The sequence below is a fragment of the Aptenodytes patagonicus genome, chromosome 14 (genome assembly GCF_965638725.1).
Source record: "Aptenodytes patagonicus chromosome 14, bAptPat1.pri.cur, whole genome shotgun sequence".
NCBI lineage: Eukaryota > Metazoa > Chordata > Aves > Sphenisciformes > Spheniscidae > Aptenodytes > Aptenodytes patagonicus.
Genome location: NC_134962.1, coordinates 4,365,734 through 4,392,751, shown reverse-complemented (window position 1 = coordinate 4,392,751; position 27,018 = coordinate 4,365,734). Strand labels below are relative to the sequence as shown.

General features: G+C 46.6%; 1 protein-coding gene across 1 annotated transcript in view; it reads left to right on the top strand.

Moving 5' to 3' along the window:
• The window catches only part of CDH4 (cadherin 4), a 469,167-nt gene extending 444,543 nt beyond the window's left edge, over positions 1-24,624 (top strand). The window contains exons 10-16 of the mRNA XM_076352033.1: positions 4,856-5,109; positions 9,757-9,899; positions 14,228-14,461; positions 15,550-15,783; positions 19,935-20,074; positions 22,015-22,179; positions 23,816-24,624. Coding sequence (XP_076208148.1) covers positions 4,856-5,109; positions 9,757-9,899; positions 14,228-14,461; positions 15,550-15,783; positions 19,935-20,074; positions 22,015-22,179; positions 23,816-24,022 — 1,377 coding nt within the window. The 3' untranslated portion in view covers positions 24,023-24,624. The remainder of the gene's footprint in view (positions 1-4,855; positions 5,110-9,756; positions 9,900-14,227; positions 14,462-15,549; positions 15,784-19,934; positions 20,075-22,014; positions 22,180-23,815) is intronic.
• The last annotated feature ends 2,394 nt before the right edge of the window (positions 24,625-27,018 follow it).

The following is a 27,018-nucleotide window of genomic DNA, read 5'->3' as shown; positions in this document are numbered from 1 at the left end:
GGGCCATTCTGCAGCCACTGTCAACAAGACCTCATCTGCAGCTCCAGTCCAATCACCAAAAGTGTAACATTTCCTTTTTCTGTTCATGCCTTTCCAAACCATTTCCATAACCATGCAAGACCCTAATCTTCAAAGAAAGCCTTGATCAAGGGGAGAGAGAAACTCCCCACTCAGATGAGACACCGCAGAGTCTGGACACAATCTCCAAGAGCAGCAGTGGCTGCCCTGTGGCAGCCAGCTAAGTAAAATGTTACTATAAACTCTGCGTGGATCAGAGCTATGATTTTATAATGGAGTTGCTTCCGAAGCTTCCGTTATTATTTGCCTGAACAATAACATACGGCAAATCTGTTCTCATCAGTTAAAAGTACCTTGAGAAAAGGAGGACACGTGGCAAGCCCTCGGCTTCACTCTGCTGCATCCAGGTCAGAGAGGCTAGTGCAGGAGGAGGATGTGCAGCATCTCCAGGGGGATGTTTCAGAGCCATTTGTGCCAGATCAGACACCAAACATCCGACAAGGGGTATCTGCAAAGGTGTTACTTTTTAATTTCATGTCACATGCTTCTTGGATATGAAATTAAAAAGTAGGCGACAGTCCAGCACCTACTTGTCCCAGATGTAGTGGCTCTGTGGGCTTTTGCTCCTGCTGTTGGCCTGGTCAATATGCAGCATTTTCAGTGAGATGTGTGGAGGTGGAAGGGGTTAGTGCAGTGTGAAGAACACGGTGTGCTCTGTGCACCGTTATCCTCAGAGGGAGGCAGTTTTGGGGAGCAGAAGTATGAACTGTCCTGGTAGAAATTGCTTATTATGGTGTGAAAGAAGTTCTGCTTAGGGCTGGACTGTCTGGCTGCAAGGGGCTCCGGTCCCGCTGGGGACAATAGCACAAACACTGCAGTGAAGGCACAGGCTCTTGATTTTGTAGAAACATAGAATCATAGAATGGTTTGGGTTGGAGGGGACCTTAAAGATCATGTACTTCCAACCGCCCTGCCATGGGCAGGGACACCTTCCACTAGACCAGGTTGCTCGAAGCCCCATCCAACCTGGCCTTGAACACTTCCAGGGATGGGGCACCCACAACTTCTCTGGGCAACCTGTTCCTGTCCTTCTTATGTTGGGGGCCCCAGAGCTGAGCGCAGTACTCCAGGTGGCATCTCACAAGAGCGGAGTAGAGGGGGAGAATCACCTCCCTCAACCTGCTGGCCACGCTTCTTGTGATGCAGCCCAGGATACAGTTGGCCTTCTGGCCTGCGAGCACACATTGCTGGGTCATGTTGAGCTTCTCATCAACCAACACCCCCAAGTCCTTCTCCTCAGGGCTGCTCTCAATCCGTTCTCCACCCAGCCTGAAATTCTGCTTGGGATTGCCCCGACCCATGTGCAGGACCTTGCACTTGGCCTTGTTGAACTTCATGAGGTTCACACAGGCCCACCTCTCAAGCCTGTTAAGGTCCTTCTGGATGGCATCCCTTCCCTCCAGCATGTCGACCACACCACACAGCTTGGTGGTGTCGGCAAACTTGCTGAAGGTGCACTCAGTCCTGCTGTCCATGTCACCAACAAAGATGTTAAACAGCGCTGGTCCCAATACCGACCCCTGAGGAATGCCACTCATCACTGGTCTCCACTTGGACATCAAGCCATTGACTGCAACTCTTTGAGTGCGACCATCCAGCCAATTCCTTATCCACTGAATAGTCTATCCATCAAATCCATGTCTCTCCAATTTAGAGACAATGATGTCATGTGGGACAGCGTCAAATGCTTTGCACAAGTCCAGGTAGATGACATCAGTTGCTCTTCCTTTATCCACCAACGCTGCAACCCCATCATAGAAGGCCACCAAATTTGTCAGGGATGATTTGCCCTTAATGAAGCCATGTTGGCTGTCAAAAATCACCTCCTTATTTCCCATGTGCCTTAGCATAGTTTCCAGGAAGATCTGCTCCATGATCTTGCCAGGCACAGAGGTGGGACTGACTGGCCTGTAGTTCCCCGGGTCTTCCTTTTTTACCTTTTCAAAAATAAGGGTTATGTTTCCCCTTTTCCCGTCAGTGGGAACTTCACCGGACTGCCACGACTTCTCAAATATGATGGGTACTGGCTTAGCAACTTCATCCACCAGTTCCCTCAGGACCTGCAGATGGATCTCATCGGGTGCAATGGACTTGTGCACGGTCAGGTTCCTTAGATGATCTCCAACCTGCTCTTCTCCCACAGTGGGCGGTTCTTCATTCTCCCAGTGCCTGCCTTTGCCTTCTGTGACTTGGGCGGTGTGGCTTGAGCACTTGCCGGTGAAGACTGAGGCAAAGAAGTCGTTGAGTACCTCAGCCTTCTCCATATCCCGGGTAACCAGGTCTCCTGCTTCCTTCCGGAGAGGGCCCACATTTTCCCTTGTCTTCCTTTTATCACCGACGTACCTATAGAAGCTTTTCTTGTTGCCCTTGACGTCCCTGGCCAGATTTAATTCTGTCAGGGCTTTAGCTTTCCTAACCTGATCCCTGGCTGCTCGGCTAATTTCTCTGTATTCCTCCCAGGCTCCCTGTCCTTGCTTCCACCCTCTGTGGGCTTCCTTTCTGTGTTTGAGTTTGTCCAGGAGCTCCTTGTTCATCCCTGCAGGCCTCCTGGCGTTTTTGCCCGATTTCCTCTTTGTTGGGATGCATCGCTCCTGAGCTTGCAGGAGGTGATCCTTGAACATTACCCAGCTTTCTTGGGCCCCTCTTCCCTCCAGGGCTTTATCCCACGGTACTGTACCAAGCAGATCCCTGAAGAGGCCAAAGTCTGCTCTCCTGAAGTCCAGGGTAGTGAGCTTGGATCTTGAACTCCACCATTTCATGGTCACTGCAGCCCAGGCTGCCCTTGAGCTTCACATTCCCCACCAGCCCCTCCTTGCTGGTGAGAAGAAGGTCCAGCGTAGCACTTCTCATCATTGGCTCCTCTATCACTTGGAGAAGGAGGTTATCATCAACACATTCCAGGAACCTCCCGGATTTTACCTTTTTTTTTCAACAAAACATATGAAATGGAACTCAGATGAGCACAGAAAAGAAGGAGGCAGATCTGCTCTCTCTTGCAGACAGCAGCGTGGTGGACACTGTGCCACCATGTGCCAGCATGTGGCACTGATGCCTCCAGGACGGTCTGTGGGGTGGGCATTACTGGGTGATCCCGGACCAGCCCCACTCCCTGCAATGCTTTTCTGCAGCCCTGGTTTTGTTGCTCCTACAAGAGATGGAAAGAAGCTGAGTGAGCAGCTCTACATTTGGGGGGGAAAAAACCACTCCCTTGCATCAGGCCACATCCTAGCAGATAGGTGTGTGGTCAGTGTGTCCTGTGCATCATCGGGCAGGGAACCCGGTGGTTTCCCCCATCAGTCCCCCCTGGAGCTGCTCAGATCGCCCCCCCAGCACCATCTGAGTCCCTGCGGGAAGGGAGGTACAGACTGGCTGTGGGCAAGGTTAGCAAACAGGCCAGCACAAAAAAAAAAAAAGGAAGACTGGAGGAATATAAATTAGAGGGGTGTGAAAAGAAATTGAGGAAATGCATTAGTCAAATTGTTTCAAAGCCTTGAATAGTGTTTAAATGGGAACTTTTACCATGCGTCTTTTCTGAATGCAGTACAAGTCCGTGAGTCAGTGCTGGTGGGTGTACTGGGAATCTTTATGCTTCCTTTTATTTATTAAATGTTGGCCCTGCCTGTCAGGAAACCATTTAGCAATAGCAACATTTGCACTTCAATTGAATAGAGATTCTACTGTTTTACCTTTTGCCCCTGAAATTTGTTTCTCTCGTGTAGCCTCCTATGATTTGATTTCTCTCCTGACAATACTGGGTTTTAAACAGAACATGGAAGCCAGATCTTGCTGATGTAAATCAGTACAGCTCTACTGAAGTCAATATAGCCGTGGCATTTTACACCATGAGAGTATGCTTTGCAGACTCGGTGCTGGAGAAGGTATTAGGGAGAATGGTTACGCTTCTAAATTCATAAATTACAGCAAAGCATTTTTTAACAAGCAGAGGTATGATCCTGCATAACTCAAGCCTCCCTGGCAGATGATTAGCGACTTCCCTCATAATAATTAGTGGGATGGTTTAGAAATTAGTTATACTGTGGTTCAGTCAGTTGTGCCAGCAAAGGCTTTTCACTCCTTCTGGCTCCTAAGATGCACCGTCTTTATGTGCATGTTGAAAAGAGATCTGTGGCCACCCAACAGCATAATGCATCCGTGGGAGTGTGCAGGCACCCTCAGGAGATCACGAGGCGTCTTGCAAGAGGCCAAGAGGTCTCACTGGAAGGACTGCCTGATTAACTGGACCAGGCGTTGTTCCTTGCAGCTCCACCTTTGCTTATAAACTCACTTAAGAGGAAAAAAGAAGAGCACTTCAGGCTCATGAGTCCGCACAGACTGTCCTAGTTACTTAGTCAGCAGCTTTAAATGCTAATAGCACTGTTACGTACCTGTCCAGTCCCTTTTAACAGGCTCCTCCTGTTGCATTTAGAGCAGCCCTTGGTGGATTTGTTCAGTCAATGCTCAACTAACATAGGCAGGTTCTGTTTTTGGAAACCACTTAGGCACTGGAACAAAACACAGGGCAAATCCTCCCTGCTGTTTGCAATTTTTACTTTGTGGGGTTTTTTTTAACTATTTGACCCTCCAAATACTGGAAGGCCAAGTCCTCCACTGGATTGAAGCTGGTCCGGATTTACACCTTCAAAAGAACTGAGCTCAGGAGGAAACGAGGTGAGGCAATGACTTTGATATCGTCTGCCTTCTGAATCTTGCAGCTTTCAGCCAGAAGGTAGAATTTATTCTCCGCTTGGCTCTATACTTGCTTGTTTGTTTGTTTTAGGCAGTCGATTACGAGATGAACAGAGCTTTCATGCTGACAGTGATGGTATCAAACCAAGCTCCCCTGGCCAGTGGCATCCAGATGTCCTTCCAGTCGACAGCAGGAGTCACCATTTCAGTCACAGATGTCAACGAAGCACCGTATTTCCCAACGAACCACAAGTTAATCAGGCTGGAGGAAGGGGTGCCTACGGGGACAGTCCTGACAACGTTTTCAGCAGTGGATCCTGATCGCTTCATGCAGCAGGCAGTAAGGTGGGAGACCAGGCAGCCAAGTGAGCTCGTGTACAGGAGGGGGACTTCAGCTGCAGAAGTTTGGGGAGCAAAGCAGCTGAAAGCTAATTCACAAACTAACTGATGTGACATGAGTAAAATGCTTGGCAGGGACTGGCACCCTCAGTCGAGTGCTTGCAGAGTATACTACAGGCTTGTGAACTCGCAATCCTCCCCCCTCCAGGTAAGCTGAGCTCTGAGCAGCTGGGTCTGGGAGGACAGACAGAGTTGGATCCTGTGTAACTGGCTTGCAGAGGGGCAGTTTGCAGCTTCAAATGCAAGCAGTCGGTAGCAAGGGGTCCCTGTGTTGTTACAAAGACAGAGGTCAGGGCTGCATTGTACTAAGTGTTCTGTCTCTGCCTTGTCAAGGATGCTTTGACCTATGTTGTTCATGCACTTTATAAACACAGAGGTTTAGAAAAAGGCAGCTTTGTTATTTCTGTTTTACAGGGGGGGAAACTGAGGCACAGAAAGGGCTAGGGCTAGATTTCCAAAGGGAATGACTGGGATTCTTAATCATGTCTTGTGTTGCTTCCAGAGGATTTAAGTTCAATCTGGCTTAAAAAGCAGTGTGAGAGGAGCTGTCAGCCCGTTCAGAGCAAGGCTCGCTTGGTTACAAACAGCTGCTGAACAGGCTTTTAAGATGTCGTATAGTTAAAAATTGCCCGAGCAGTCAAACACCCCTGTACATGTGTCATGGTTTAACCCCGGCCGGCAACTGAGCCCCACCCAGCCGCTCGCTCACTCCCCCCCGGTGGGATGGGGGAGAGAATCGGAAGAGTAAAAGTGAGAAAACTCGTGGATTGAGATAAAGACAGTTTAATAGGGAAAGCAAGAGCCACGCACACAAGCAAAGCAAAACAAGGGATTCATTCACTGCTTCCCATGGGCAGGCAGGTGTTCAGCCATCTCCAGGAAAGCAGGGCTCCATCACGCCTAACGGTGACTTGGGAAGACAAACGCCATCGCACCGAACGTCCCCCCTCCCCCCTTCTTCCCCCAGCTTTATACGCTGGTCATGACGCCATATGGTGTGGAATGTCCCTTGGGTCAGTTGGGGTCAGCTGTCCCGGCTGTGTCCCCTCCCAGCTTCTTGTGCCCCCCCAGCCTGCTCGCTGGTGGGGTGGGGTGAGAGGCAGAAAAGGCCTTGACTGTGTGTCAGCACTGCTCAGCAGTAACGAAAACATCCCTGTGTTATCAACACTGTTTCCAGCACAAATCCAAAACATTGCCCCATCCTAGCTACTAGGAAGAAAACTAACTCTATCCCAGTCAAAACCAGCACAACATGCCGTTGGCATTTGGTCTTTATCTGACTAATGCCAGTCCATATAAAGCACCCCAGCAGCCCTTGCCTGCTCTGTAGTCAGCCAGATTTGTTCTGCCCTTCCCTTTCCATTCAGACCAACTGCTAAACCTAACCTCCCTGTTAGCTGCTTTCCCTAGGAATGGGATTCAGCTGGCAAAATTTTAGCCTTCTAAAAGTTAGATGTTTGATCTAAGCAGTTTAAGATTGGATTTAGTACATGCTGCAACTGGGAGGGTGTCACTCCCTGCGTTTTGTCCCACCTGGGCAGACTGCGGATTGAATCCACAGTCCAGGACCCCGACTCGCACGCCTTCCTACCGGGAAATACATTGGCAGAAAAGCGCGTGTGAAAATGAGAGTCCTGTGACGCCTTTCAAAAGTATTTCAGCCTCCGTCTGTGCAGACGGGAAACGCGTTTCCTGCTCTTGGATACTTCTACATCCACAGAATTTGGGGGTTTTTTTACTCCCAGTCTGCGAGGACCACAGTATTTTCAGCAAAACCTGAGTATACGATGTGACCACAGCCGAGGCCACTTAAACTTACATCAGTTGTGACATTTCATGTCAGGAATAGTTTGAAATATTTCACCTGGCACAGAGCCTTGTCTGGTCTAGAAAATGATAGTTTATTCACTGCCTCATCTTGTTGTCTTTAGACAGGTATTGCAATTTTTGAGGAGAGAGACCATCCTAACTAACAAGCTAGTTTTTCTTATATTCTTTTTGAAATATTGGCCTTTCAAGGGTCTTTATTTCCCGGACGTCTGCACCAGGGCTGGTTTTCAGAGGAGAGAACAGCTCTAACCCAGAGGTGGATGATCTGTAATCCAAACGAGCATCTGCCATTTCTGGGAGAAGGACCAGCTCTGCTGAGCCGTTCCTGTCATCTCACAGTGCATGTGCAGAGTCTTGTTAAGACTTTCTGTGAATATGAACAGCCAATTACTTGAGCTGTTTTTCCTAGGGCTTCCAGGACACATATTTTGTGTATCCACCAGCACTTCGTTTCCAAACCCAAGTACAATCTCTCTTACCCCCTTTTCATTAGGACAGCCAAGGCTTTGCAAGAAGCAGTGGGGCACTGTTGGGGTCCTGTCTTTGTGAGCTATGCAAAGGATATCTTGTTTTTTCTTCACAGTTGGCATTTGTGAGTTAGGAAAAAAGATACGCAAAAAGCTAAGCCTACAGATCCATGATAAGCACTTCGCAGAGAGCTGATCCAGCTACTAGAGCCTTGCATACAGTTTTCAGTCTCCCTCTAAATAGTCTTTGATGAAACAGAGTTTTTACAAATAGAAGATAAGGAAACAGAAGCGTCTCCAGTAAGGCACAGTTTGGCATGGTGTCGTGGTTTAACTCCAATCGGCAGCCAAGCACCACACAGCCGCTCGCTCACCCTCCCCCCCTCCCCTGTGGGGGAGAGAATGGGAAGAGCAAAAATAAGAAAACTCGTGGGTTGAGATAAGAACAGTTTAATACTTTAAATAAAATAATAATAATAATAATAATAATAATAATAATATTGTAATGAAAAGGAAAACAACAGAGAGAGAGGAACAAAACCCAGGAAAAACAAGTCATGCAACCACTCACCACCCGCCAACCGATGCCCAGCCAGTCCCCAAGCAGCGATCGCTGCCCCCTGGCCAACTCCCCCCAGTTTCTATACTGAGCATGACGGCACATGGTGTGGAATGTCCCTTTGGCCAGTTGGGGTCAGCTGTCCTGGCTGTGCCCCCTCCCAGCTTCTTGTGCACCTCCAGCCTTCTCAGTCGGTAGAGCATGGGAAGCTGAAAAGCCCTTGACTAGTGTAAGCACTGGTCAGCAACACCTAAAACATCGGTGTGTTATCAACATTATTCTCATCCTAAATCCAAAACACAGCACTGTACCAGCTACGAGGAAGAAAATTAACTCTATCCCAGCCAAAACCAGGACACATGGCCAATGTCACACCTCCAGTTATCCTCATTAGCCACAGACACATTCACAAAGCCAGCTTTGAAACTGGATCCCTGGTCATTTAGCAGAGAAAGGGCAGGAGACTCTCAGCAGTGATATTAAAGAGAAATGAAACATCCCAAAGAGTCTAGCTCCATGAAATGTAATTTATTCCTTTGGCAGGGGCTTGTGCAGCTGTGTGTGGCTTTCCTGCTCACATGGATTGACACAGCTCAAGTTTGACTTTGAGTTTCAGCTGCAGACAGCCCATTTCTGGACAGGGGTATTCACCAGAAGCCAGAAGTTCTCCCACCTGCATATCTAACTACAAAAAATTTATATAAAACTATCAGCAGGTCTGAGTTACCCGTGAAATAAGCTCAGCTTGTGTTTGCTTATGTGAGTAATTTATAGTTTGGCCATTTATTAGCTTCTAGTTTAGGTAATAAGGGTCCATCTCAACTCAAACTGTACAAAACTGAGAGGTAGAAATCAAAAGCAACGAATAAAATAAAATCAAGAAAACAAGTGAGAAAGGTAAACAGAACACATGGAAAAAGTCTGCCCAAAACAAACCGTGTTCATAGCTGGCTGCGTAGGACACGAACAGACTTGGGCTATGAGTTGACTGAGTAGTTGGGAGGCAAGTCTGCCATCGGGTCCTTCCAGCCCAGGGCGCACTGGGGACTGCCAAGGGGACCCCCTTGTCGCTGCTGTCTTTGAACCTCCCACATGCGTAAGATCATCTTACCTGCTATTTCAGGAACATACAGAAATGTTTCAGGAGAGCAGTCCTGACACTGCTTCACCCTTGGGTCCACACTTTAATACAGCTGTGAGTTACCATTATAGTGTCCCCAAGGCAATTGCTGCTGAAGATACGATTCTGATACGAGTGGCCTGAAAACTGCTATTCTTCCAGTGTAGTATTTCCCAAACTGCTGTTTATTAGTGATGGGCAGAAAACAGGAATATCCATGGCTTTATAGCAAGAGCTGTTTTAGGAAGGGCAACATTAAGAGAAGGAGAGAGCAGGAATACATCCTCTAATTTAGGCATATGAATGCAGTGGTCGTTGCAGACCCCATTTCTCCTCGGCTGCAGAGACCTCAGGCTATGTCCACTCCAGCAGCAGGAAGCTGGCGTGTAAGTGGCACTTAGTGGAAAGAAAAACCTTTAAAATGAAAGAAGTAGAAAAATTGGATAATTGTAGGGGTCAAAAACCAGATACTCAATTAGTGTTTTGTTTGTCAACAAAACCAGTTATCCAAAGGTCCTTTGAATCATGGGTCAGGAGTCCAGAAAAACCTTATTTCAAGCAATATTAAGGATATGTCAGTGAAAAGACTGCCATGTATTTATTTCCTTTCTCTGTAGATACTCTAAGCTGTCAGATCCTGCAAACTGGCTGAACATTAATGCCACGAATGGTCAGATCACTACTGCTGCTGTCCTTGATCGAGAGTCAGACTACATTAAGAATAATGTCTACGAGGCCACATTCTTGGCGGCTGACAACGGTGAGCCCAGGCTTCACATTGTTCATGCTTCAACAAGACTCTAATGTGATGCATTAAGAGAAATGATGCCCTGACAGAGTTGTCAGTATAAGTTATCTTTTTCCCAGGTTTTTATGGTCAAAAATGTGAAAGTGGGACGGGAAATTGCTAGAGTAAATTAAATGTGCACAGTATACAGAGAGTGTTATTAAGGGAAAGGGAGGGCAAATGGAAAATCGATTTGGGGAGTTCAGTGTAGTGGTGTAGCCTGAACTTAAAAAAATATCAAAGGGATATGCTCTCCAAGGGCTGCCGAACACACCAGTCCTGGTAATCTTCCCAAAGGTGCTGATCAGAGTATTCAGGAAGCCTTCTATCAGGAAACCAGAAATAATTGTAGGGGATGGCAGGAGGGTATTAAAAATAAACCAGTCCATTGAACTGCTGTGGCTTTCATGAAAGGTGTCTGTCTGTCTGTCATCGGAGCTAATCTTTCTCTGTCCACTACCGTTTCTGAAATGGCCAGCCATCATCGGAGTGTCTGGATGCTGGTGTACTTTATTATCAAAGTCACTGAGGCCAGTACAAATCTTCTCGCACAGAAGTCCTGTTAAGGCTTGCTCTTCTCTACTCATTAAAGATCACACAGCACTATTGGTCAAATTAGCACTGTGAACCTCAGCGCTGGCCTCAACCAAGGGCAAGCGGTCCATTGCTGCTGCCCTGGATTTCTCTTCCTAATTCTGATTATGAGTTAATGACTTTTTTGCTAACCATACCTAGATGTGGCCACGCTGTTATTTCATTCATCGGTTCCTCCAGTTGGAAAAGGCTCTGTGGAGGGCAAGGTAGCTTCCCCGGGCAAGGAGAGGGCCTTCCTCCCCCTCTCCCACCCTCACCTTCCCCCTGCAGGGTGCTGAGCGCTCACATCAAACCAGAGCCAAGGTTCAGCATCAAGATTAAGTCTAGGCTTGGCTGTGAGCTCCTAAGTATATGGCTCATACTCTGTAGGTGCTTTCAGGACAGTGTTTGTGTTAGCTGTTGTCATCCCTCAGGCTAAAAGGTGCCATGGCCATTATGAGCAGATATGGTGGTGCTTGCAGGGCTAATGAAAACTTGCTTCCTCTGGGGTTTCAGGCTTCACTTCAGTCATTGCATCCTGGGTCACAGGGGCAAGGCAAACTCATGGAAGAGTTCCCATGCTGAGTAGCAGTACCAAGAAGCAAATTTTGCCCCTTCTTTGTGCCATCAATGGTAGGACTGATGTGGTCCCACAGCCCCATCCTAAGCTTCCCCTCTGTGAAGGCAGCCAGGGCAGTGAAATCCAAAATAGTCTCAAGGGGATCTAGCAGTGTTCATCTGCAAGAGCCGCAGGGCAAAACAGGTCAAATGAATTGGCTGAGGCTATTCACAAAAGCAGTGGTAGAGCTTGAACCCATCAAACTAATCCTCACCATCTCACCTTGCAAATCCCAGGCACTTAGTACAACACGATTTGGAGTTAACCCCTTTCCTTGGCTTCAGTTCTGATGCTGCAGTGCATCAGTACCTCCACATCTATCATTCAGCAGCTCAGAAAGTGAGGACCTAGATAAATCTCTTCATTCTGAAAAATTAATCTATTACTGGTATATTGCAGCCATTAAAATGCACATAAAGCAACACCTTATTTAAAATTCTGTCTAGAGTGCTTAGGATAACAGCTGAAGTTTCATCTAGGCTAATAGACTCTTTCCACATTTCTCCCGAGTTCCAGGTTCTCCAGCATCATGTACTCATCAAAGAAAGGCTTTGGGGCAGGCGTTTTGGTGGGGATTTTTCTTTCTTTCTTGATGAAGCAGCAACATCTTGTTTACTTGAAGTTCTTTTTGCTGTTTTCAGTATAGGATAAGAAGAAGTTTAGCCAAATACTCCTTGGACATGCTTTCTTTCTCTCCCTGGGCTACAGTGCAGAGATACTCACTTTAAGAAAATTCTTGGCTGCAATGTAAGGGAGGGAAAAGGGGAATCGTAATCAACAGCGTATTTTTAGCCTGGTTTCCCAGGAGAGAGAGGCTCTTGGATCACACTGTGTCTACACAAGTGTGGAGCCTGGCAGTGCTTGAACCCTTCAGCCAATTTCAACCAATCTCACAGGGAGGCTGAGAACTCAAATATATCATGTTCCAACAGGTTTCATAAAATAGGGAGCTGAGTGGGGGAGAGAGACTCTGTAACTGAAGGAAGCAGAGTCCTGCCCCTTCTTCGATATCAGAGCACACCATGGGAACTCACCTTTGGGGCCCAATCCTGTAGGAAACCAGGCTGCATTAGTGACCCTGCATGCAGGTTCCTGCTTTTCTGCAGGCACACAATGACGAGAAGATGCCGGTTAGCCACAGGCACAGTTTGCTTCGTTTCTGCCAGGATTTGTCAGGACAGTGGCCCAAGTTCCTTAGAAATTTTTGCACAAGCAGGGTGGGAGTGGCTCCTGCTTGCAGCTGAACATGAAAGCCAGTTGGCTTGTACCTTGCTCCAGGAGTACTGATGCTGGCACTGTGAAAAAGGCAATGATGAGGAATGCAACAGTTAAATGTACATGTAGCAGTTGTATATTCCTCTTTCTTTTGAAATACTGTCACTAGTAGTTCAATCTTAATTTCAGGGAGTGGACCAACTTCTCCACTGGAGTCAGTGGTGCTATGGTAGTCCTCATCTCTTGAGCATGAAGTCCAAGGATCCTTTGTAGTACATCAATACCTGCTCTATCCACGTCCTTGCTCTCTCCACATAAGACAGCTGAAATAATTTGAAATGTTCCATGGTTTGTAGTACTTGGACATTTAAAAAATTGTTTACTTTTCATTTCTTCTGAGACTGCCCCAGAACTGCACTCAGGAGCATAAAAAACCAAAAATACCAGGAACCCGAGCCCAACAATACCCAATAGCCCTACAAAACTGCGTTTGTATGTGCAGCAATTGCAGGTTATTTCAGCCACATGCCAGTTAGTGCCTCTCAGGGCTGCTAGCTGGCATTCAGTCTACCTCAGAGGTTAGAGTGTGGGCCTTGCATTCATCCCAGAAGATATTCTGGGTAACATGAAAACAGTGAAATCACTTTGCTTGGTCCCACAAGTCAGTTTTCATGTTCAGTCCCAGTATCCTGATAGGCTGTCTGTCTCTCCAGAAACTTCCAAGGCTGATCAAAGACATTGTTTTAGAGGGAAACCTGCCCCATGCTTACTAGATGAAAGGATGAGATCAATGATTGAAGAGCTTATGTAGGAACCATGAAAGAAGGATTTTCAGGGCTCCTTCAGAGTTTTCAAGGCTCCCTTGAAAAATGGAGCAGAAATGAGAAGGAAATGTAGGAAGGAAAGTCTATGGAAGCAGAAGCAACGTTTGAAAGCCTAGTGGGGAAGTGGTTCGTGTAGCTTTATATCCAGCCACTGGGAGGAAGAGCCAGGACTGAAAATACAAACTTAAAAAAGAATTGCTGAAGCAACGCTGCCTGAGAAGGGAGGTGGTGGGCAGGCCAACACGGAGCTGCCAGATGTGTGTTCTGGCTGTTCTCTCTTGCCAGGGCAGGTATTACTTTGTGTAAGTGGTGATTAGTCAGATAAATGTGGCTCTTCATCGATAAGGGGCTGGAGGACTAAGACTGCTGTGCTGCAGCATCCCTGCTGCTTGGGACAAATGTAGAGAGGATGAAGAACTGTGTATTGGGACATACTGCTGCTGCCATGGGTTAGTAGCATCACCCAACATGTTTGGTGATGGTTAGCTCATACCGTAGGCTTTGAGCAAGGACCTTTCACCACTAAAGCTAGGGCTGACTGTGGGATGGGCTGGAGAGTTGGGCTTTCTTTGAAGCAGTGTAATAGTCTGTAAATCTGAAAACTGGCTAGCAAGTGCTACAGTAAATGCTGACCAACAGATTACACTACTTACTTTTTTTTTTCCCTCCAAGCCCTCTTCTTCCTCGTTAGCTATCTTTCTAATGGTTTTTCCTCTTCAAAACAGCCATTACCAAAATTTGCACTAGCAGCTTGGCATCACCTCCTTGTATTTTTAGAGTTTGACTAAGGACATTGCTGTAGGCTACAGATCTGCAGAACTCAACCTCCATGTTCTGCAGGACCGAAAAACAGCAACATTAGGAGGCTTGGGGAAGTTTTAATAATACCTCTTAAAGCAAGGGACCATGAAAGTGCAGTATGTCCCTAATAAAGTCCAAGGAGGGAGGGTGAGAATCCTGGTTTATTGAAATTGGAAGGCAGAGAGGGGGTTGGTACACAGTGTTGTCATTCCCGCTGCTTCTAGAGCAATGGTCATCGGTCCATGTTCAGCTCTGCCTCTCCCGTTCAGGTATACCCCCCGCGAGCGGTACTGGCACTCTGCAGATCTACCTAATCGACATCAACGATAATGCTCCTGAGCTCCTGCCAAAGGAGGCACAGATCTGTGAAAAGCCAAACCTGAATGTCATCAACATAACAGCCGCGGATGCTGACATCGATCCAAACGTTGGGCCCTTTGTCTTTGAGCTGCCAAGTGTGCCATCTGCAGTGAGGAAGAACTGGACCATAACACGGCTGAATGGTAAATGGGGCAGGCAATCCTGAGGACATTTGGACTCTGATTCACTAATGAGGCCACGTGCGGTTTCAAACTTCCAAACTTTCCTACTTTTTTATCTGATTTTTATTTTTTAAAGCACATTATGGCTGACATTATAGACAAGATAGTTAATCAGAAATGATTTGTATCAGACCTGCAGCATAACTCTAAGAGCCTTGGCACTTGGCTTTTTTTAATGCAGTTCATAATTATGAACAGTTATCAGTAGTGAACAGAGTATAAATCATCCATAATGGCCAAGGGGAAAAAAGCTATTATCAGTCTTCCTTATGTTCCAGTGTAATTGTCATAAGCCACAATCAGGATCAATGTTCATTTCTCTGACCATAATTGCGTAAAGGCAGCCTTTTAATTTACCATGGAACCAGGAGGGCTAGGTAAGTGTGAAGATTACCAGTATGTGAAGGATTTTTATATTGCAGCATGCAACCACAAATGGCCCTAATTGCTCCTCTTATTGGTAGTTTCAGCAGAGGACGGAAAATATGGAGCCATGGGCTGGTTTTGGCTTCAAAGCTGGTTCCTCTCACTGAGGTCTGGCACCCTCTGCCAGGGGCAGCGGCTTGTGCCATCGCAGCTCGGGGCTCAGTCCCACAGCTCTTGTATCGCAATGGGAGAGAACATGAGAAGTATTACCTGGCTGAGCATGTCATCGACGGGTGATGGGCTTCCCAAAAATCCCAAGGTGGGAGGGTGGGTGAGCAGAGAGCCTGTGCAGTGGCCTGGGGCAGCCAAGACTCAGGGAGCATCATCCATGCTTCAGTATTTGCATTTCATGCCATTTTAAGTGCATACAACTGGATTTGCAAATGCTGTCAAGGTAGGTTAGTGCAGCAGTGAAAACACACAGTATTTTGCAAAACACAGGCTGATTGTTGACCAAACTGTTAGGGCAGAAGTCTGAAGCTGTCCTGTCCAGGTGTATTGTTGATAGGCTCCGCTTCAGGACTCAGAAGACTGCTCTGGCAGAGGAGCCCTGCCTGTACAAGTGTGGCTGCAAGGCTCTACCAGAGTGTCTGTCATCTGTCTGTCTGTCTTGGTCTCTCCAGGCGATTACGCCCAGCTTAGTTTACGAATCATGTACCTGGAAGCGGGTGTGTATGATGTGCCGATAATCGTGACGGACTCAGGAAACCCCCCCTTGTACAACACATGCGTCATCAAAGTGAAGGTGTGCCCGTGTGACGAGAATGGCGACTGCACCACCATCGGGGCGGTGGCTGCAGCAGGGCTGGGCACGGGTGCCATCATCGCCATCTTGATCTGCATCATTATTTTACTAAGTAAGTACCGCAGGGGGTGATGCTGCTGGGAGACGTCATGTTTCCCATCCTGTTCCCCGTTGTCCCATTTCTATACCAGGTATTTTTCAAGAGCCATGCAAGCTCCCTGCAAAGGACAGAGCCGTGAGCTTTGGGCTGCGGGGGGTGGTTCACACATCTGCATTTGAACCTCCTTCACTGCAGTGTCAGCAAAACGAGCTGGAGCACTCTCTGCGTGCATTGGACTTTTCTTTCTAAGACTTCCAGTAGCTTTACAAACATCATTACACCTGACAACGTCTTGTAGGTAGTGAGTGCGATGTGATTCTCCACATTTTGCAGGAGAAAGTTGAAGGACTTGTCCAAAATCCTGTGGCAGAGTCCCCCATAGCTCTCAGGTCCCTGGATGGCTGTGGGTGTACCGGTTCCCGGTACCAGATGCACTGGTTATGAGAGTCTGGCTAGTCCCTGGCAGAGCCAGTGCGTAGCTGCAGTTTTCTGGTTGTTCACAGGAAAAGAATGGTAGTTATTGTACCATTGCTTGTAAAATGACAACAGATTGGAGAAACATGGTGGATTGTGAGTGTTTTTAGAGGAAGGATCCCCAGTTTGTCAGGAGCGCTGGAGGGCTGGGGGGTGCATCACAGAGAAGGGCTGGCCATCCCTTTGCTCGAGGCAAAGCCGTCCCTTTTGCCCAGCAATGCTGTTAGTCCCAGGCTTTCATGAGCGTTACCAATAACCATGTGTGCACACACTTAAAAATAAAAATGATACCATTATAACTTCAAGCAGGAGTTGGCACAGTAGGAATAGATAAAAATGAGCGCTGAAATGAACAATGAGGTAAATATTCATCAAGAAACACAGGATGAAACCATGGGACTCCCATTAAAGCTAATGGGAGTTATGGTGCTAAATCACATTTAATATTTACCCCCAATGTGTTTAAACAGAGAGCAGACAGAGCGACATATGCTACAAATGTCACCTAATGTGGATATGATATGGTACATTAAGAGAACGGGTCATCTCTGGGCAAGCATCCACCCTCCTGGGCCAGCGATGGGAATATATTGTTGTATAATTGATTTACCATATCAGTCTGGAGAGCGAGCAAGAAAAGCGGGTGTTTGTGGCCCTGCAGTCCCCACTCCTCATCCAGCCCATCTGAGCCGTGCATAGCCACGATGCACAATTTCTGTCCTTCATTGGGTGTGGCGTCCCAGTAGCAAAATGTTTTAGGCTGCTCCCTTCAGCAAGGGCATTTGTTGCAAATGCACCACAATTGCACACCCAGAAGAAGACGTGGTGTTCGTCAGTCCCTCCACGTTTGGTACTCTGGGGCATGCAGGCAGTGCTGCTGCTGGTGGGCTAAAAGTTTGCACTGGAAGCCACAGAAGTGATAAAACACGAGACTTCTTTTTGCTACTCTCATATAAATCCAGTGCTAAAGTATGATTTAAACAGTGGAAAATCCTATTGACTGAAATTAACTTCAGCTGAAGGACATTTGATTTAAGAGATTCCCCTTTTCATTTTCAGATACATTATCCCATTTTAAATTACGGTTTTTATTACAAAAGCTTATTTTTACATTCATTGTAATTCTAATTGACTTTTTTTTATCTTATCTTCAAGAGCTGCAAAGCACTGTATCAGTGATGAAAAATGTAATTTGCGATGAGCAGTTTTCCAGTTACATCCTTCCAGTGTTTTGCCTCCTTTCTATCTGTTTTCTATCGTGGCCTCTGAACAATAGCCTGGAAGAAGGCAGATGTGGGATTTTTTGTGCTATTTGTCCATTTTAGAGTCAGCAGGTCAAAGTTTGATGGCTTTAAAAGGAAGAAGCAGCAAGGGGACAGATCTGAGGTTGCTCAGGTGAAGGAAGTTTCTGGCTTTACCTTCGCTCAAAGGTTTTTTCTTCTTCCCGATACCTGATGTATTAGCTGCACGAATAACACATTTAGAAGAGCAATGCAATAAAAAATTGTGAAGGGTGAAGACAATAGATTTCAAGGAAAACTACATGCAGAGTGAAAATGGGTCTAACAGCAGTAATAGCACTTCCCATTCTGCAGAGTGAATAAAAGGAAGAAGAGTGCACTATATCCGCTATTGACACTTTGAAGGTCTTTTTTTTTTCAAGGTAGCTGTAAAGGCACTAATGGCACAGTTTTTTCCACAAGTGCATTAAAAAGTAGCATTTAAAAAAAAAGGAAAGAAAAAGATAAAGCCTGGTAACCATTGTCTTTTGTGGACTAGGCAGGTATCTTGTTGTGAGAGACTTGAAAAGGAACAAGAAAAGGAGTTCAATAGTCTGCTAAATAGCTGAGGTTTTATATTGCAGATAAGAGTTACATTTTCTTTCCTTTTCTTTTTTCTCTCTTGAATAGATCTAGGATAAGCATTAAAGAAATGCTGAACTATCTGAAAACAATTCTGTTAGCTGGCAGGCAGGGATGGCAGCCAATTGGCACACAATGGCAGTAATTAGCTGTCCGGTCCTCTTCTGCTCACTTCACTGAATTCCTGTTGGGTATAAACACTTTGGTGCTGGGAGGAAAAACTCAGATCCTCCTAACCACCTCCCCACACAGTGGGGCTGCTGGCTGGGCTGCCCACCTGTGTCCCCACGGTCTGGTCTCTTCTCCATCCTTGCCCTCGGTGAAGTGACGCCAAGGTTCCATGAAGAGGCAAAGCGAAAGAAAACCCTGCAAAGTATGAGACAGTGGGGAACAGCAGTTGCTTGTTCTCCTTAAGCAGCTAAAAAACACAAAGAGAGTTTGGGATCTTAACGTCCTGCCTGGGTTCAGTTGTGTTGGCTGCATTGTTTTGGCACGGTCAGGGGTTGACCTAAGTGAAATGAACCTGGGCCACATGTTCCCACCTCCACTGTCCATCCATCTCTCCCTTCTCCTGCAGATTGCCACCGTCACAGCTTCATGTGTGGCTCACGTGGAGAGCGGAGGGAAAGCAGACACGGGGAGGTGTAACTGCATCAGCTGCCCAGACTTAATTTCATTTTTGATGGCATTATTTGCAGCTACCAAGTATGAGAATGAAAATTAATGTATTGACAGGTTCTTGAGGAAGACAAGATCTGGTTGCCTTATGTTAGTGGAGACTTAAGTTCCCAGAGCAACTTCCATGCAGTAAGTCACAGGGAGTGCACAGCCTCTGGGACATGGGTGGCCCTTTGAAGAAGGAGGTTGTGGAGCAGGGAGCCAGCATTCCCTTTGAGTAAAGTTGTTTAAGTGGGGGAAAATTTCTCATGATTCAAGAACTGTTCGTCTCTCTCTGTTACCATACTGAGAGAGATTAGCCAGGGCCTGACATGTAAATGCTGATGCCTGAGGAGGTTGGCTGTGTGCTACCAGATTTGCTCTCCCTTGTTCTGCAAAGCTAGCCTTGCTCTCTGAAAGGATTTCAAATGATCTTAGATCTGCTTTGCAAGTTGACAGCCAAATGCGTATGCTAATATCCTGGCTAATGTGATCTTGGAAGTCTAGAAAGCCTCCCTCACTCACCAAAAAAAAGTATAAGTGAGCCCAAATCGGATCACACGACCCAGTCTTGCCCACCCTCCCCAAACCAGTCTTGCATGGCATACAGCAGACAACAGCAAAGTGCCTGCCGTGACCAGGGCTCGCGACCTGAACGGGCATCGCTGTGTCACGCTGGTGGAACAGCCGCTCGTGCAAAGGTGCGGGTCATCTGTACCTGTTTGCTTCTCAGCACCCCTGCAGCTCTCTTTCCTCCACCTTTATTTTATGCCCCTGAATAAAATAAAGGTGGAAATCTGATCCTGAAAATTCAGGATTTAGATCAAATATTTTCAGAAAGTGTCAGTTTTCACACTTTCTGTTCGCTTTTCCTTTGATTGTGTGTTTGACTTCTGATAAACATCAGCTCAATCAGTGTTCATGATGGATCTTAAAGAAATGTTTGTAGTGGAGGCCTGTCACAGTATTTACAGCTCTCACTGATCTCTCCCTTATAAATTAGAACATGCAATAGGATAAAATTTTATTCCTCTTACTAGCAGCCAGTGAGGTTCTCCATAGCGGAAGAGGGCAGGTGAGGCGTTAGGACACGCCACCATGCTCTGACACACACAGCTTGGCCTCACGCCATGTGAGATCCCGGCTCACCCCACTTCTTCTCCGTTACAGCCATGGTTCTGCTGTTCGTGGTGTGGATGAAACGCCGGGAGAAGGAGCGCCACACCAAGCAGCTCCTGATCGACCCCGAGGACGACGTCAGGGACAATATTCTGAAGTATGATGAAGAGGGAGGTGGAGAGGAAGACCAGGTGAGAAGAGCCCGCAGGTTGTGGCCAAGGAGAAGCTGTGCAATCTATACTCTCAAAAAGGCAGAAACCACGCTATTTTCACTAAAGTACTTGCAAAGGGTTGCGTTCCCCCTTGTTCATGCCCAGGCAGCTTTGTTGGCTTCCCTAGTGTGGCATGGACATCGGTGAGAGCCAGCTTAGGTCCAGCATGTCACTGGGACACTCTCCTGTGCAAACAGGACCGTGCAGGGAGGCCAGCGCTACATGGATTTTGCTACCCCCTAGGCCAGCTTCCTGGGGAGGGACTATAAATCAATCTACTGACGCTCATGTTCAAACTATTTCTGCTATTTTGGTCATTAAAATTGTATATTTTCCCATTCCCCATCAGAGATCTTAGTAAAACCAGCTAGCAGCTACCACCCTCCCCCAGACCTGTGGCTGCAGGCACTTGCCTTGGCTTGCTTGAGCCTAGAGCTTCTATGGGCTTTCCTCGCATTTACTTAATCATCTCTAATGTGCCTTTAATTTCTTTTAATTTCTGGATGTGGTTTGTGAGAAACGTCTAAATACATTTGGGGATTTTCTTTTTCACCGCGAAGCGTACAGTGGCAAAGCTTTGCTTGGTGACAGAGCCCTAAGCCACAGTCTGCCTGAATGCGTCAGCTTTTCTGCGGTGGCTTCTTACAGACACCCATGCTGATGTTGCATGAAAACTTCCCTGGCCTGCACTCCTGAGATGTGCTGTCCCTCTGCAACAGATTGTATTTCCTCAGCTAAAATAGCAAAGTTTTGTCTCTCATGTTTAAGCTGCTGGTTTTTTATTCCTACCTAACACAAGTAAAGAGCCCGTGACACTCTCAAATATGATGTTCATGCAAATTATGTGACTCTGCATCATATAATGGCTTTATTCTTGTTTGCTTAAATGGACTGCGTGGTTCATAGGTCTGAGCGGAGGCTGCCGTGTGCATGGTTGGTGTCAGTGAGTCCTAAGGTCAGTGGTTGGGGCTGGTGCTTAAGGAGTAGGCAAAACCACTGCAGCACGTCCTGCCGTGGAGAACCCGGTGCATCCGAAGGCGAGCGGGTGAGCCTGGCGAGAGCCACTGCGGGGAGCCGAGGCAGGGACTTTGCCCAAAACTTGTGAAGTTCTTATTCATCCGAAAAATCCTTGCAATTAGCATTTCTTTTTTCTTGTCACTGACAAGTTATTTATAAATATTGCTCCTGGAGATTCAATCATCCCTGTCTGAGCACAAGAATAGTTTTACCAGTAGAACCAAGTACTGTTAAAAGCATTCAAACTAGCTGAAGTGTCTGGTTTCAGGCAACTACACTGTAGGCTTTAATATTTTAGAAAGGATTTGTTAAAAATAACAGCAAAGGAAGAGCAGCAAAACAGCATTACCTACCTGAATACATTTTAATGAAATATTACCTCGTTCTCATTCCTTGATAGAAACCTATTCTGTTGGGATTTTTCACAAGCAGAAAGAACATAATTACTTTGAAAGGCCTACATGCATAAATGCAATACACATTTTAATGTTTTTATTTCTGTACAAATGGAATTGCAGTAATATGTCTACCAACACTGTGTCTTTACATTGTATTATGTGTTTCATCAAAAAGTTATGCACATACCTATGCACATGCAAACTGAAGCCAATTTTTTATCCCAAAGATTTAGACACCATGTAAAATATTCAGAAAGTATTTAAATATTTGGTTTAACTTCTGTTTTAAGATACACTCTTAGGAGGTCAATTGTATGAGCTACTCAGAGGTCAGGTTCATCTGTAATTTAGATAGTTAGAGGTGCTACATACCCAGGGATAAGATTTGCCATCGAACTTCAGCTGAAATAGGATTAGACCCCTTGACTTGTTTGTACATTGGGTGAGTAGATGGTCTGAACGAAAAGCTCTTGGTTTTACTCTGTGCCTTTCCATTTGTCACAGGATTACGACTTAAGCCAGCTGCAGCAGCCAGAGACCATGGATCACGTGCTGAACAAGACACCTGGAGTCAGAAGGGTGGATGAAAGACCTATTGGTGCTGAACCACAGTATCCTATAAGACCAGTAATCCCACATCCAGGGGATATTGGTGACTTCATTAATGAGGTATGTTCTGTAGGGTGTCTGGTGTCACATCTTAAAAGCTTGAGCAGCCAGCTGACATCAGCTATGCAGCGCTTTCCTGGCTGCATGGGCCAAGTGATGCTATTACTCACATGAGGAGTCTGATCAAAGCCAGGGGAACGATAGGCATGAGCAAAGGACGCAGGACTTGGCCTAATAAAGGCACCGAGCCTGTAAAAAGCCAAAGTGCAAACAAAAAGCCTAAGATTTCTGACTCATGGATATCACAAACACCATGCTTTTCAGCATCCGGGCAGTATAACCTGATCCCGCTCTCTCTTGGATTACTCTGAATATTGCAGTTGCTGTCAGTAAAAACGTTGTCTGGACGTGGACAAAGGAGGGTCGTTCTGGTGGGGAGGCGGTGGCAAGGCAGCTGCGTGGTTTACTTAAAGCCAAAGGCGCCACTTGTGGCTCCTGCGCTTGTAATTATTTCACCAGTCTGTGCCTTCCCCTAGTAAGCTTTATTTGGTCTAAAACCTCAAAGAGTTTGCAGAACAGAGAGATACATCTCAGATCAGAGAGGGTTTCTTTATGTTATGTTAGATTACCACTCCTTTATCTGCTTGTACAAACGTTATCCATGTAGTATTTCTTATCTCATTTTTAGTTTTGAGTGATTGAGTGGTTACAAACCAAATCAATGCATTACTTCCTCCAAGACAAAACACACCATCCATTTCCTAAGTCAGAAAAATAAATGTTATAGCGATTTAATTCTATTATTATATCAATTTCCTGCTGTGCTTTTTCTCATTTTCATCATTAAAATTCCGTCTTCCTTTGTTCCTGCCCATACTTCACGCACACGTTTACACACATCCGTGCACGTGAAGACTCACTCTTATACACGCTCCAGCAGCTATTCCCTGCAGTAAAACCTGCTCCATCTCCCCACGCTGACACTGGGGTTTCTGAAGGTGTGAACGCAGAACATTATGCTTTGTCACAGGTCTGTTCCACTAGGCTTTTCCTGACGCTGGGCTGCAGCAAAGCAATTCTTTTTCTCCATATTCCGAGGCCATTTCCGTGGCCTGCCTGCATTGCTGCCCACAATGCACAGGAACAGGAACAGCAATGCTTCCCAACCCTCTGCCCAGGATTTCACACCCCAAGTCTCTCCTAATTGCAGAATTTTGCTAGGAGATTAGGAATTTTTTTTTTCCTAAAGGAATCAAAATCATCAAAATTGAAATAACGGCTATTGGTAGGAGAGGAAGGGTGCTGTTCGTTCTTTCATTGGCCGTGCTGGAAATCTTAACAGGCAACCCCAGAACACACTGTCCAGAACTGAGAGCTTCCCAGATCCAGAGCTGGATCCTTGGAAATAACTCCCCTCCCTCTCCATCCAGCTTTCACAGAGGCGCTGGGAGTTAGTGAATTCTCTGCTGGGGGCAGCCGGGGGGGGCTCCACCTGGGGGGGCAGCCGGGCATGGGGAAGCCCCAGGACCCTCATTTTGTCCCCATCCTCATTTAGCTTTTCACCATCCTCTTTTAGCTTTGCTGCGAGGATCCCAAGCATCCCACCAGCCCAGACCCTTACCCGAACACCCTTCCTTAGCACCATCACCATAAAACCCCATGGCAGGTATTAACGCCGTGTGTTTGCTCCCTCAAGGGCCTGCGTGCGGCGGACAACGACCCCACGGCCCCCCCCTACGATTCCCTGCTGGTCTTCGACTACGAGGGCAGCGGCTCCACCGCCGGCTCCGTCAGCTCCCTCAACTCCTCCAGCTCCGGGGACCAGAACTACGACTACCTTAACGACTGGGGGCCCAGGTTCAAGAAACTGGCGGACATGTACGGGGGAGGCGAGGAAGATTAAACTGACCTCACGTTATTTAAAATTAAAAAAAAAAAAAAGAAGAAGAAAAAAAAAAACAATTTAAAAAAAAAAACAAACCCACAGACAACAACATTAACAAAAAGAGCCGATGCAGAGGCAAGAACTGTACAGATGTGGCATCTTTTTTAATTAATATCCCCTGCTGACTGTATTGTTATTTTTAGTGGTGATATAGGAAGTTTCTTTTTTTTTTCCTTTTTTTTTCCTTTACAATTTTTTTTTTAGACTATTGAGCTGTCTCGCATGAACACTTGTCTCTGCTGCAGGTTTTTTTTTTTGTTGTTTCGTTTTGGTTTTTTTAATGTCAGCTGGGATATTGCTCGTTTATCTGCTTTATGACTAAAGAGAGTGAAAGGCACTCTGTCTTAACTTGAATTTCTTAGAACAGAAGCACTGTTTTTAAAAAATATATATATATATTTGAAAGTGCCTTTTGGTGCATGTATCAGATTCCCTTCAATCTCAGGAGTGATGAAAACAAACATACAACCATCCTGGGCAGCACTCCCTGTGACCCTAAGCCAGTTCTAGCTGGGAAGGAGTTAACAAAAAGGAACTGTGGAGATTGTTTCTTTTTTGCCTTTTTTTTTTTTTTAAGGGGGTGACTCATTCTGGGGTGGAAGAGGATGGGGGGGTGGGGGGGAGATGTTTTGAGTGGAACTCTTAACAGCCATCTTTAAGCCTCAGCAGGTGGTGAACTAGTCATCATGTTGTATATAATTCAGTGTTACCAGATGCAAAATACCGACTGGGGGCTCTGCCGTCACCTGGTCACACTCAATGTAGCTGCATAGAACTATAGCATTGATAAAGCCTTTGGTTATTGCGACAGAAATCTCCGACAGCCCTTGCCTAAACCCTGCAAAGTAAATCGTGAAATGACCAAAGGCCCATTTGTTTGTTTTTATGCTATCGGCGTGTTTTGGCTCCCATGACCTCTCGGGTGATGTAAATACCAGCTGGGTTAGGTGGTGGGGTCCCACATCTCCGAGGATGCCTGCTAGCATGAGAGCCGATGCTCTTTTCCTCGCGTAAGGCAGGGGTTTGTGTAGCGGCTCCACTGGAGGCCGGGGCAGTGCTAAGGGCAGGAAGAGTTTATCAGCACTTTTGCCATCCGTAAGTATGACGTTAGTCTAGTACAATATTAATGCCTTGGAGCATTAGTAGCCAAAGCTCAACGACATCGTGTAACTCAGCTAATGTGTGTCCTTTCTCTTCGATGGGTAGGCGCTGCTATCTGTAGTAAACGTTTTTTTTGGAGAAGTGCAACGAGGGCCTATTAAGTATCTTGTGGTTAATATGCTCAAGCATTGCCAAGTAGGCAAGAGGTTTTGCAGCATCCAGGCGTAATTCAACATCAGTATTATAAATGGTAGCATACTACCTAGTTTATGTGTAGGGTCAGTTTAACCAATAACAAATAGTTACTAGCTTTTTTTATTACATTTTTCCTTTACTGATTTGGACTAGTGGGTTTATGTCTAATGTTTGTAAAATGATTTAGACTGCATGGTTGTGTAATATAAACCACATTTAATGGATTATGAGCCACTTAATTAATGTGCTATGAAATCTTGGATTACCTGTGTTTTATATTCTGCAGACGATTTTGCAGTGGGTTCGCTAAAACTTGTAAAAGTGCTTAGATATATTTTCATTTAAATCCAAGAATGTGCACAGTATTGGAAGGTGATTATCCAGGGGATAATCACGCTTTTTTTGATATCTCGATTAATTCTCAAGTTGAATGCTAAGAGTTAAAGGGGGGGGGGGTGGGGGGAGCGAGCGCGTGCACGCGAGAGAGCGGGAGAATGAGAGGACGAGAGCTTGCGGTGATGAGTGGACGTCATTTCAGAGGGTATACTAGGCTGCAAGATCGTCTCTATAGATTTTTGAAATGCTCCTAGTGCATTTTATATTTCATTGTATGATATTTTCTATAAAATGCAATTTCTGTAAATTAATGAGCATTTGAAATGTGTCTTGTATGAAGTGGAATGTGGTCAAAGTCTGCCCGAGGGGACTCCAACGTTACCGGTATGTTATTAACTACCAAGGATGTGATCTTTCTTTTTTGCCTTGGTCGGTCAGTCGGTCGGTCAGTCGATGGGTCCGTTTGTCATTTCACAGCTCAGAGCGTGAACACACGCTCACCCAAGTTTCTTGAGGAAACCAGGAGGTGATGGCTCGGACCTCGGGAGAGGGACGGCTCCGATGGCAGCAGCAAGGTGAGGACGTTGCGCCACGGGCACGGGCCGGCAGCACGTGCCTCGGCCGGGATGAAGTGCAGTGCCTGGCAAACTGCCGGCACCTGACACCTTTCCAAATTCCCATTCCATAGTTGGGAACTCGGTCGTCTTGTGTGACCACTATGAAAGTCTTAGTTTGCTTCTGCCACGTACTGTCCACCTCCTCCTGGCTGCCCTCGGCAAACCTCGCAGCCCCTGTCCTCCAGCCGCCTGGTGTGGGTGGGCTGCATTGCCCTGCAGCCTCTGCTCTTTACCCACAGGCAGTCTTGATTCTTCCCATTTTCTTTTGGAAAAGCCACGGGCTGGAGTATTTCACCATCTGGGCTTTGCACCTCCACAAACACACCTCCTGTCAGTGTTTTGTGTCCATCACCGTAACCTCGTCACCGACTCAGAAGGACGTGGCTCGAGGGCCGGGGTGATGCCGATGGTTCTCCGTCCGTTGGGTTGCTGCCGCTGCCTGCCGGCTCCGCACGGCTCCTGGGATGCTCGTGCAGCTCCTGCAATGCCAGCCAGCTGGGTCTCCACTGTAAGCCGTGCCGTACAATCTGCCTGGCACTGCTTACCCGAGAGCAGTAGGTAAATCTCTGCTCCAGAGCGCTCGGTGCTTGATGCCTGCTGCAGCCTTGGCTGGGGTGATGGATTTCAGGTAGGGAAGGGGAAGGCAGCGGTGTGGGATGGCTGCTGCGGGGCCGGGGCCAGAGGCTGTAGGGGCCGGTCAGCAGA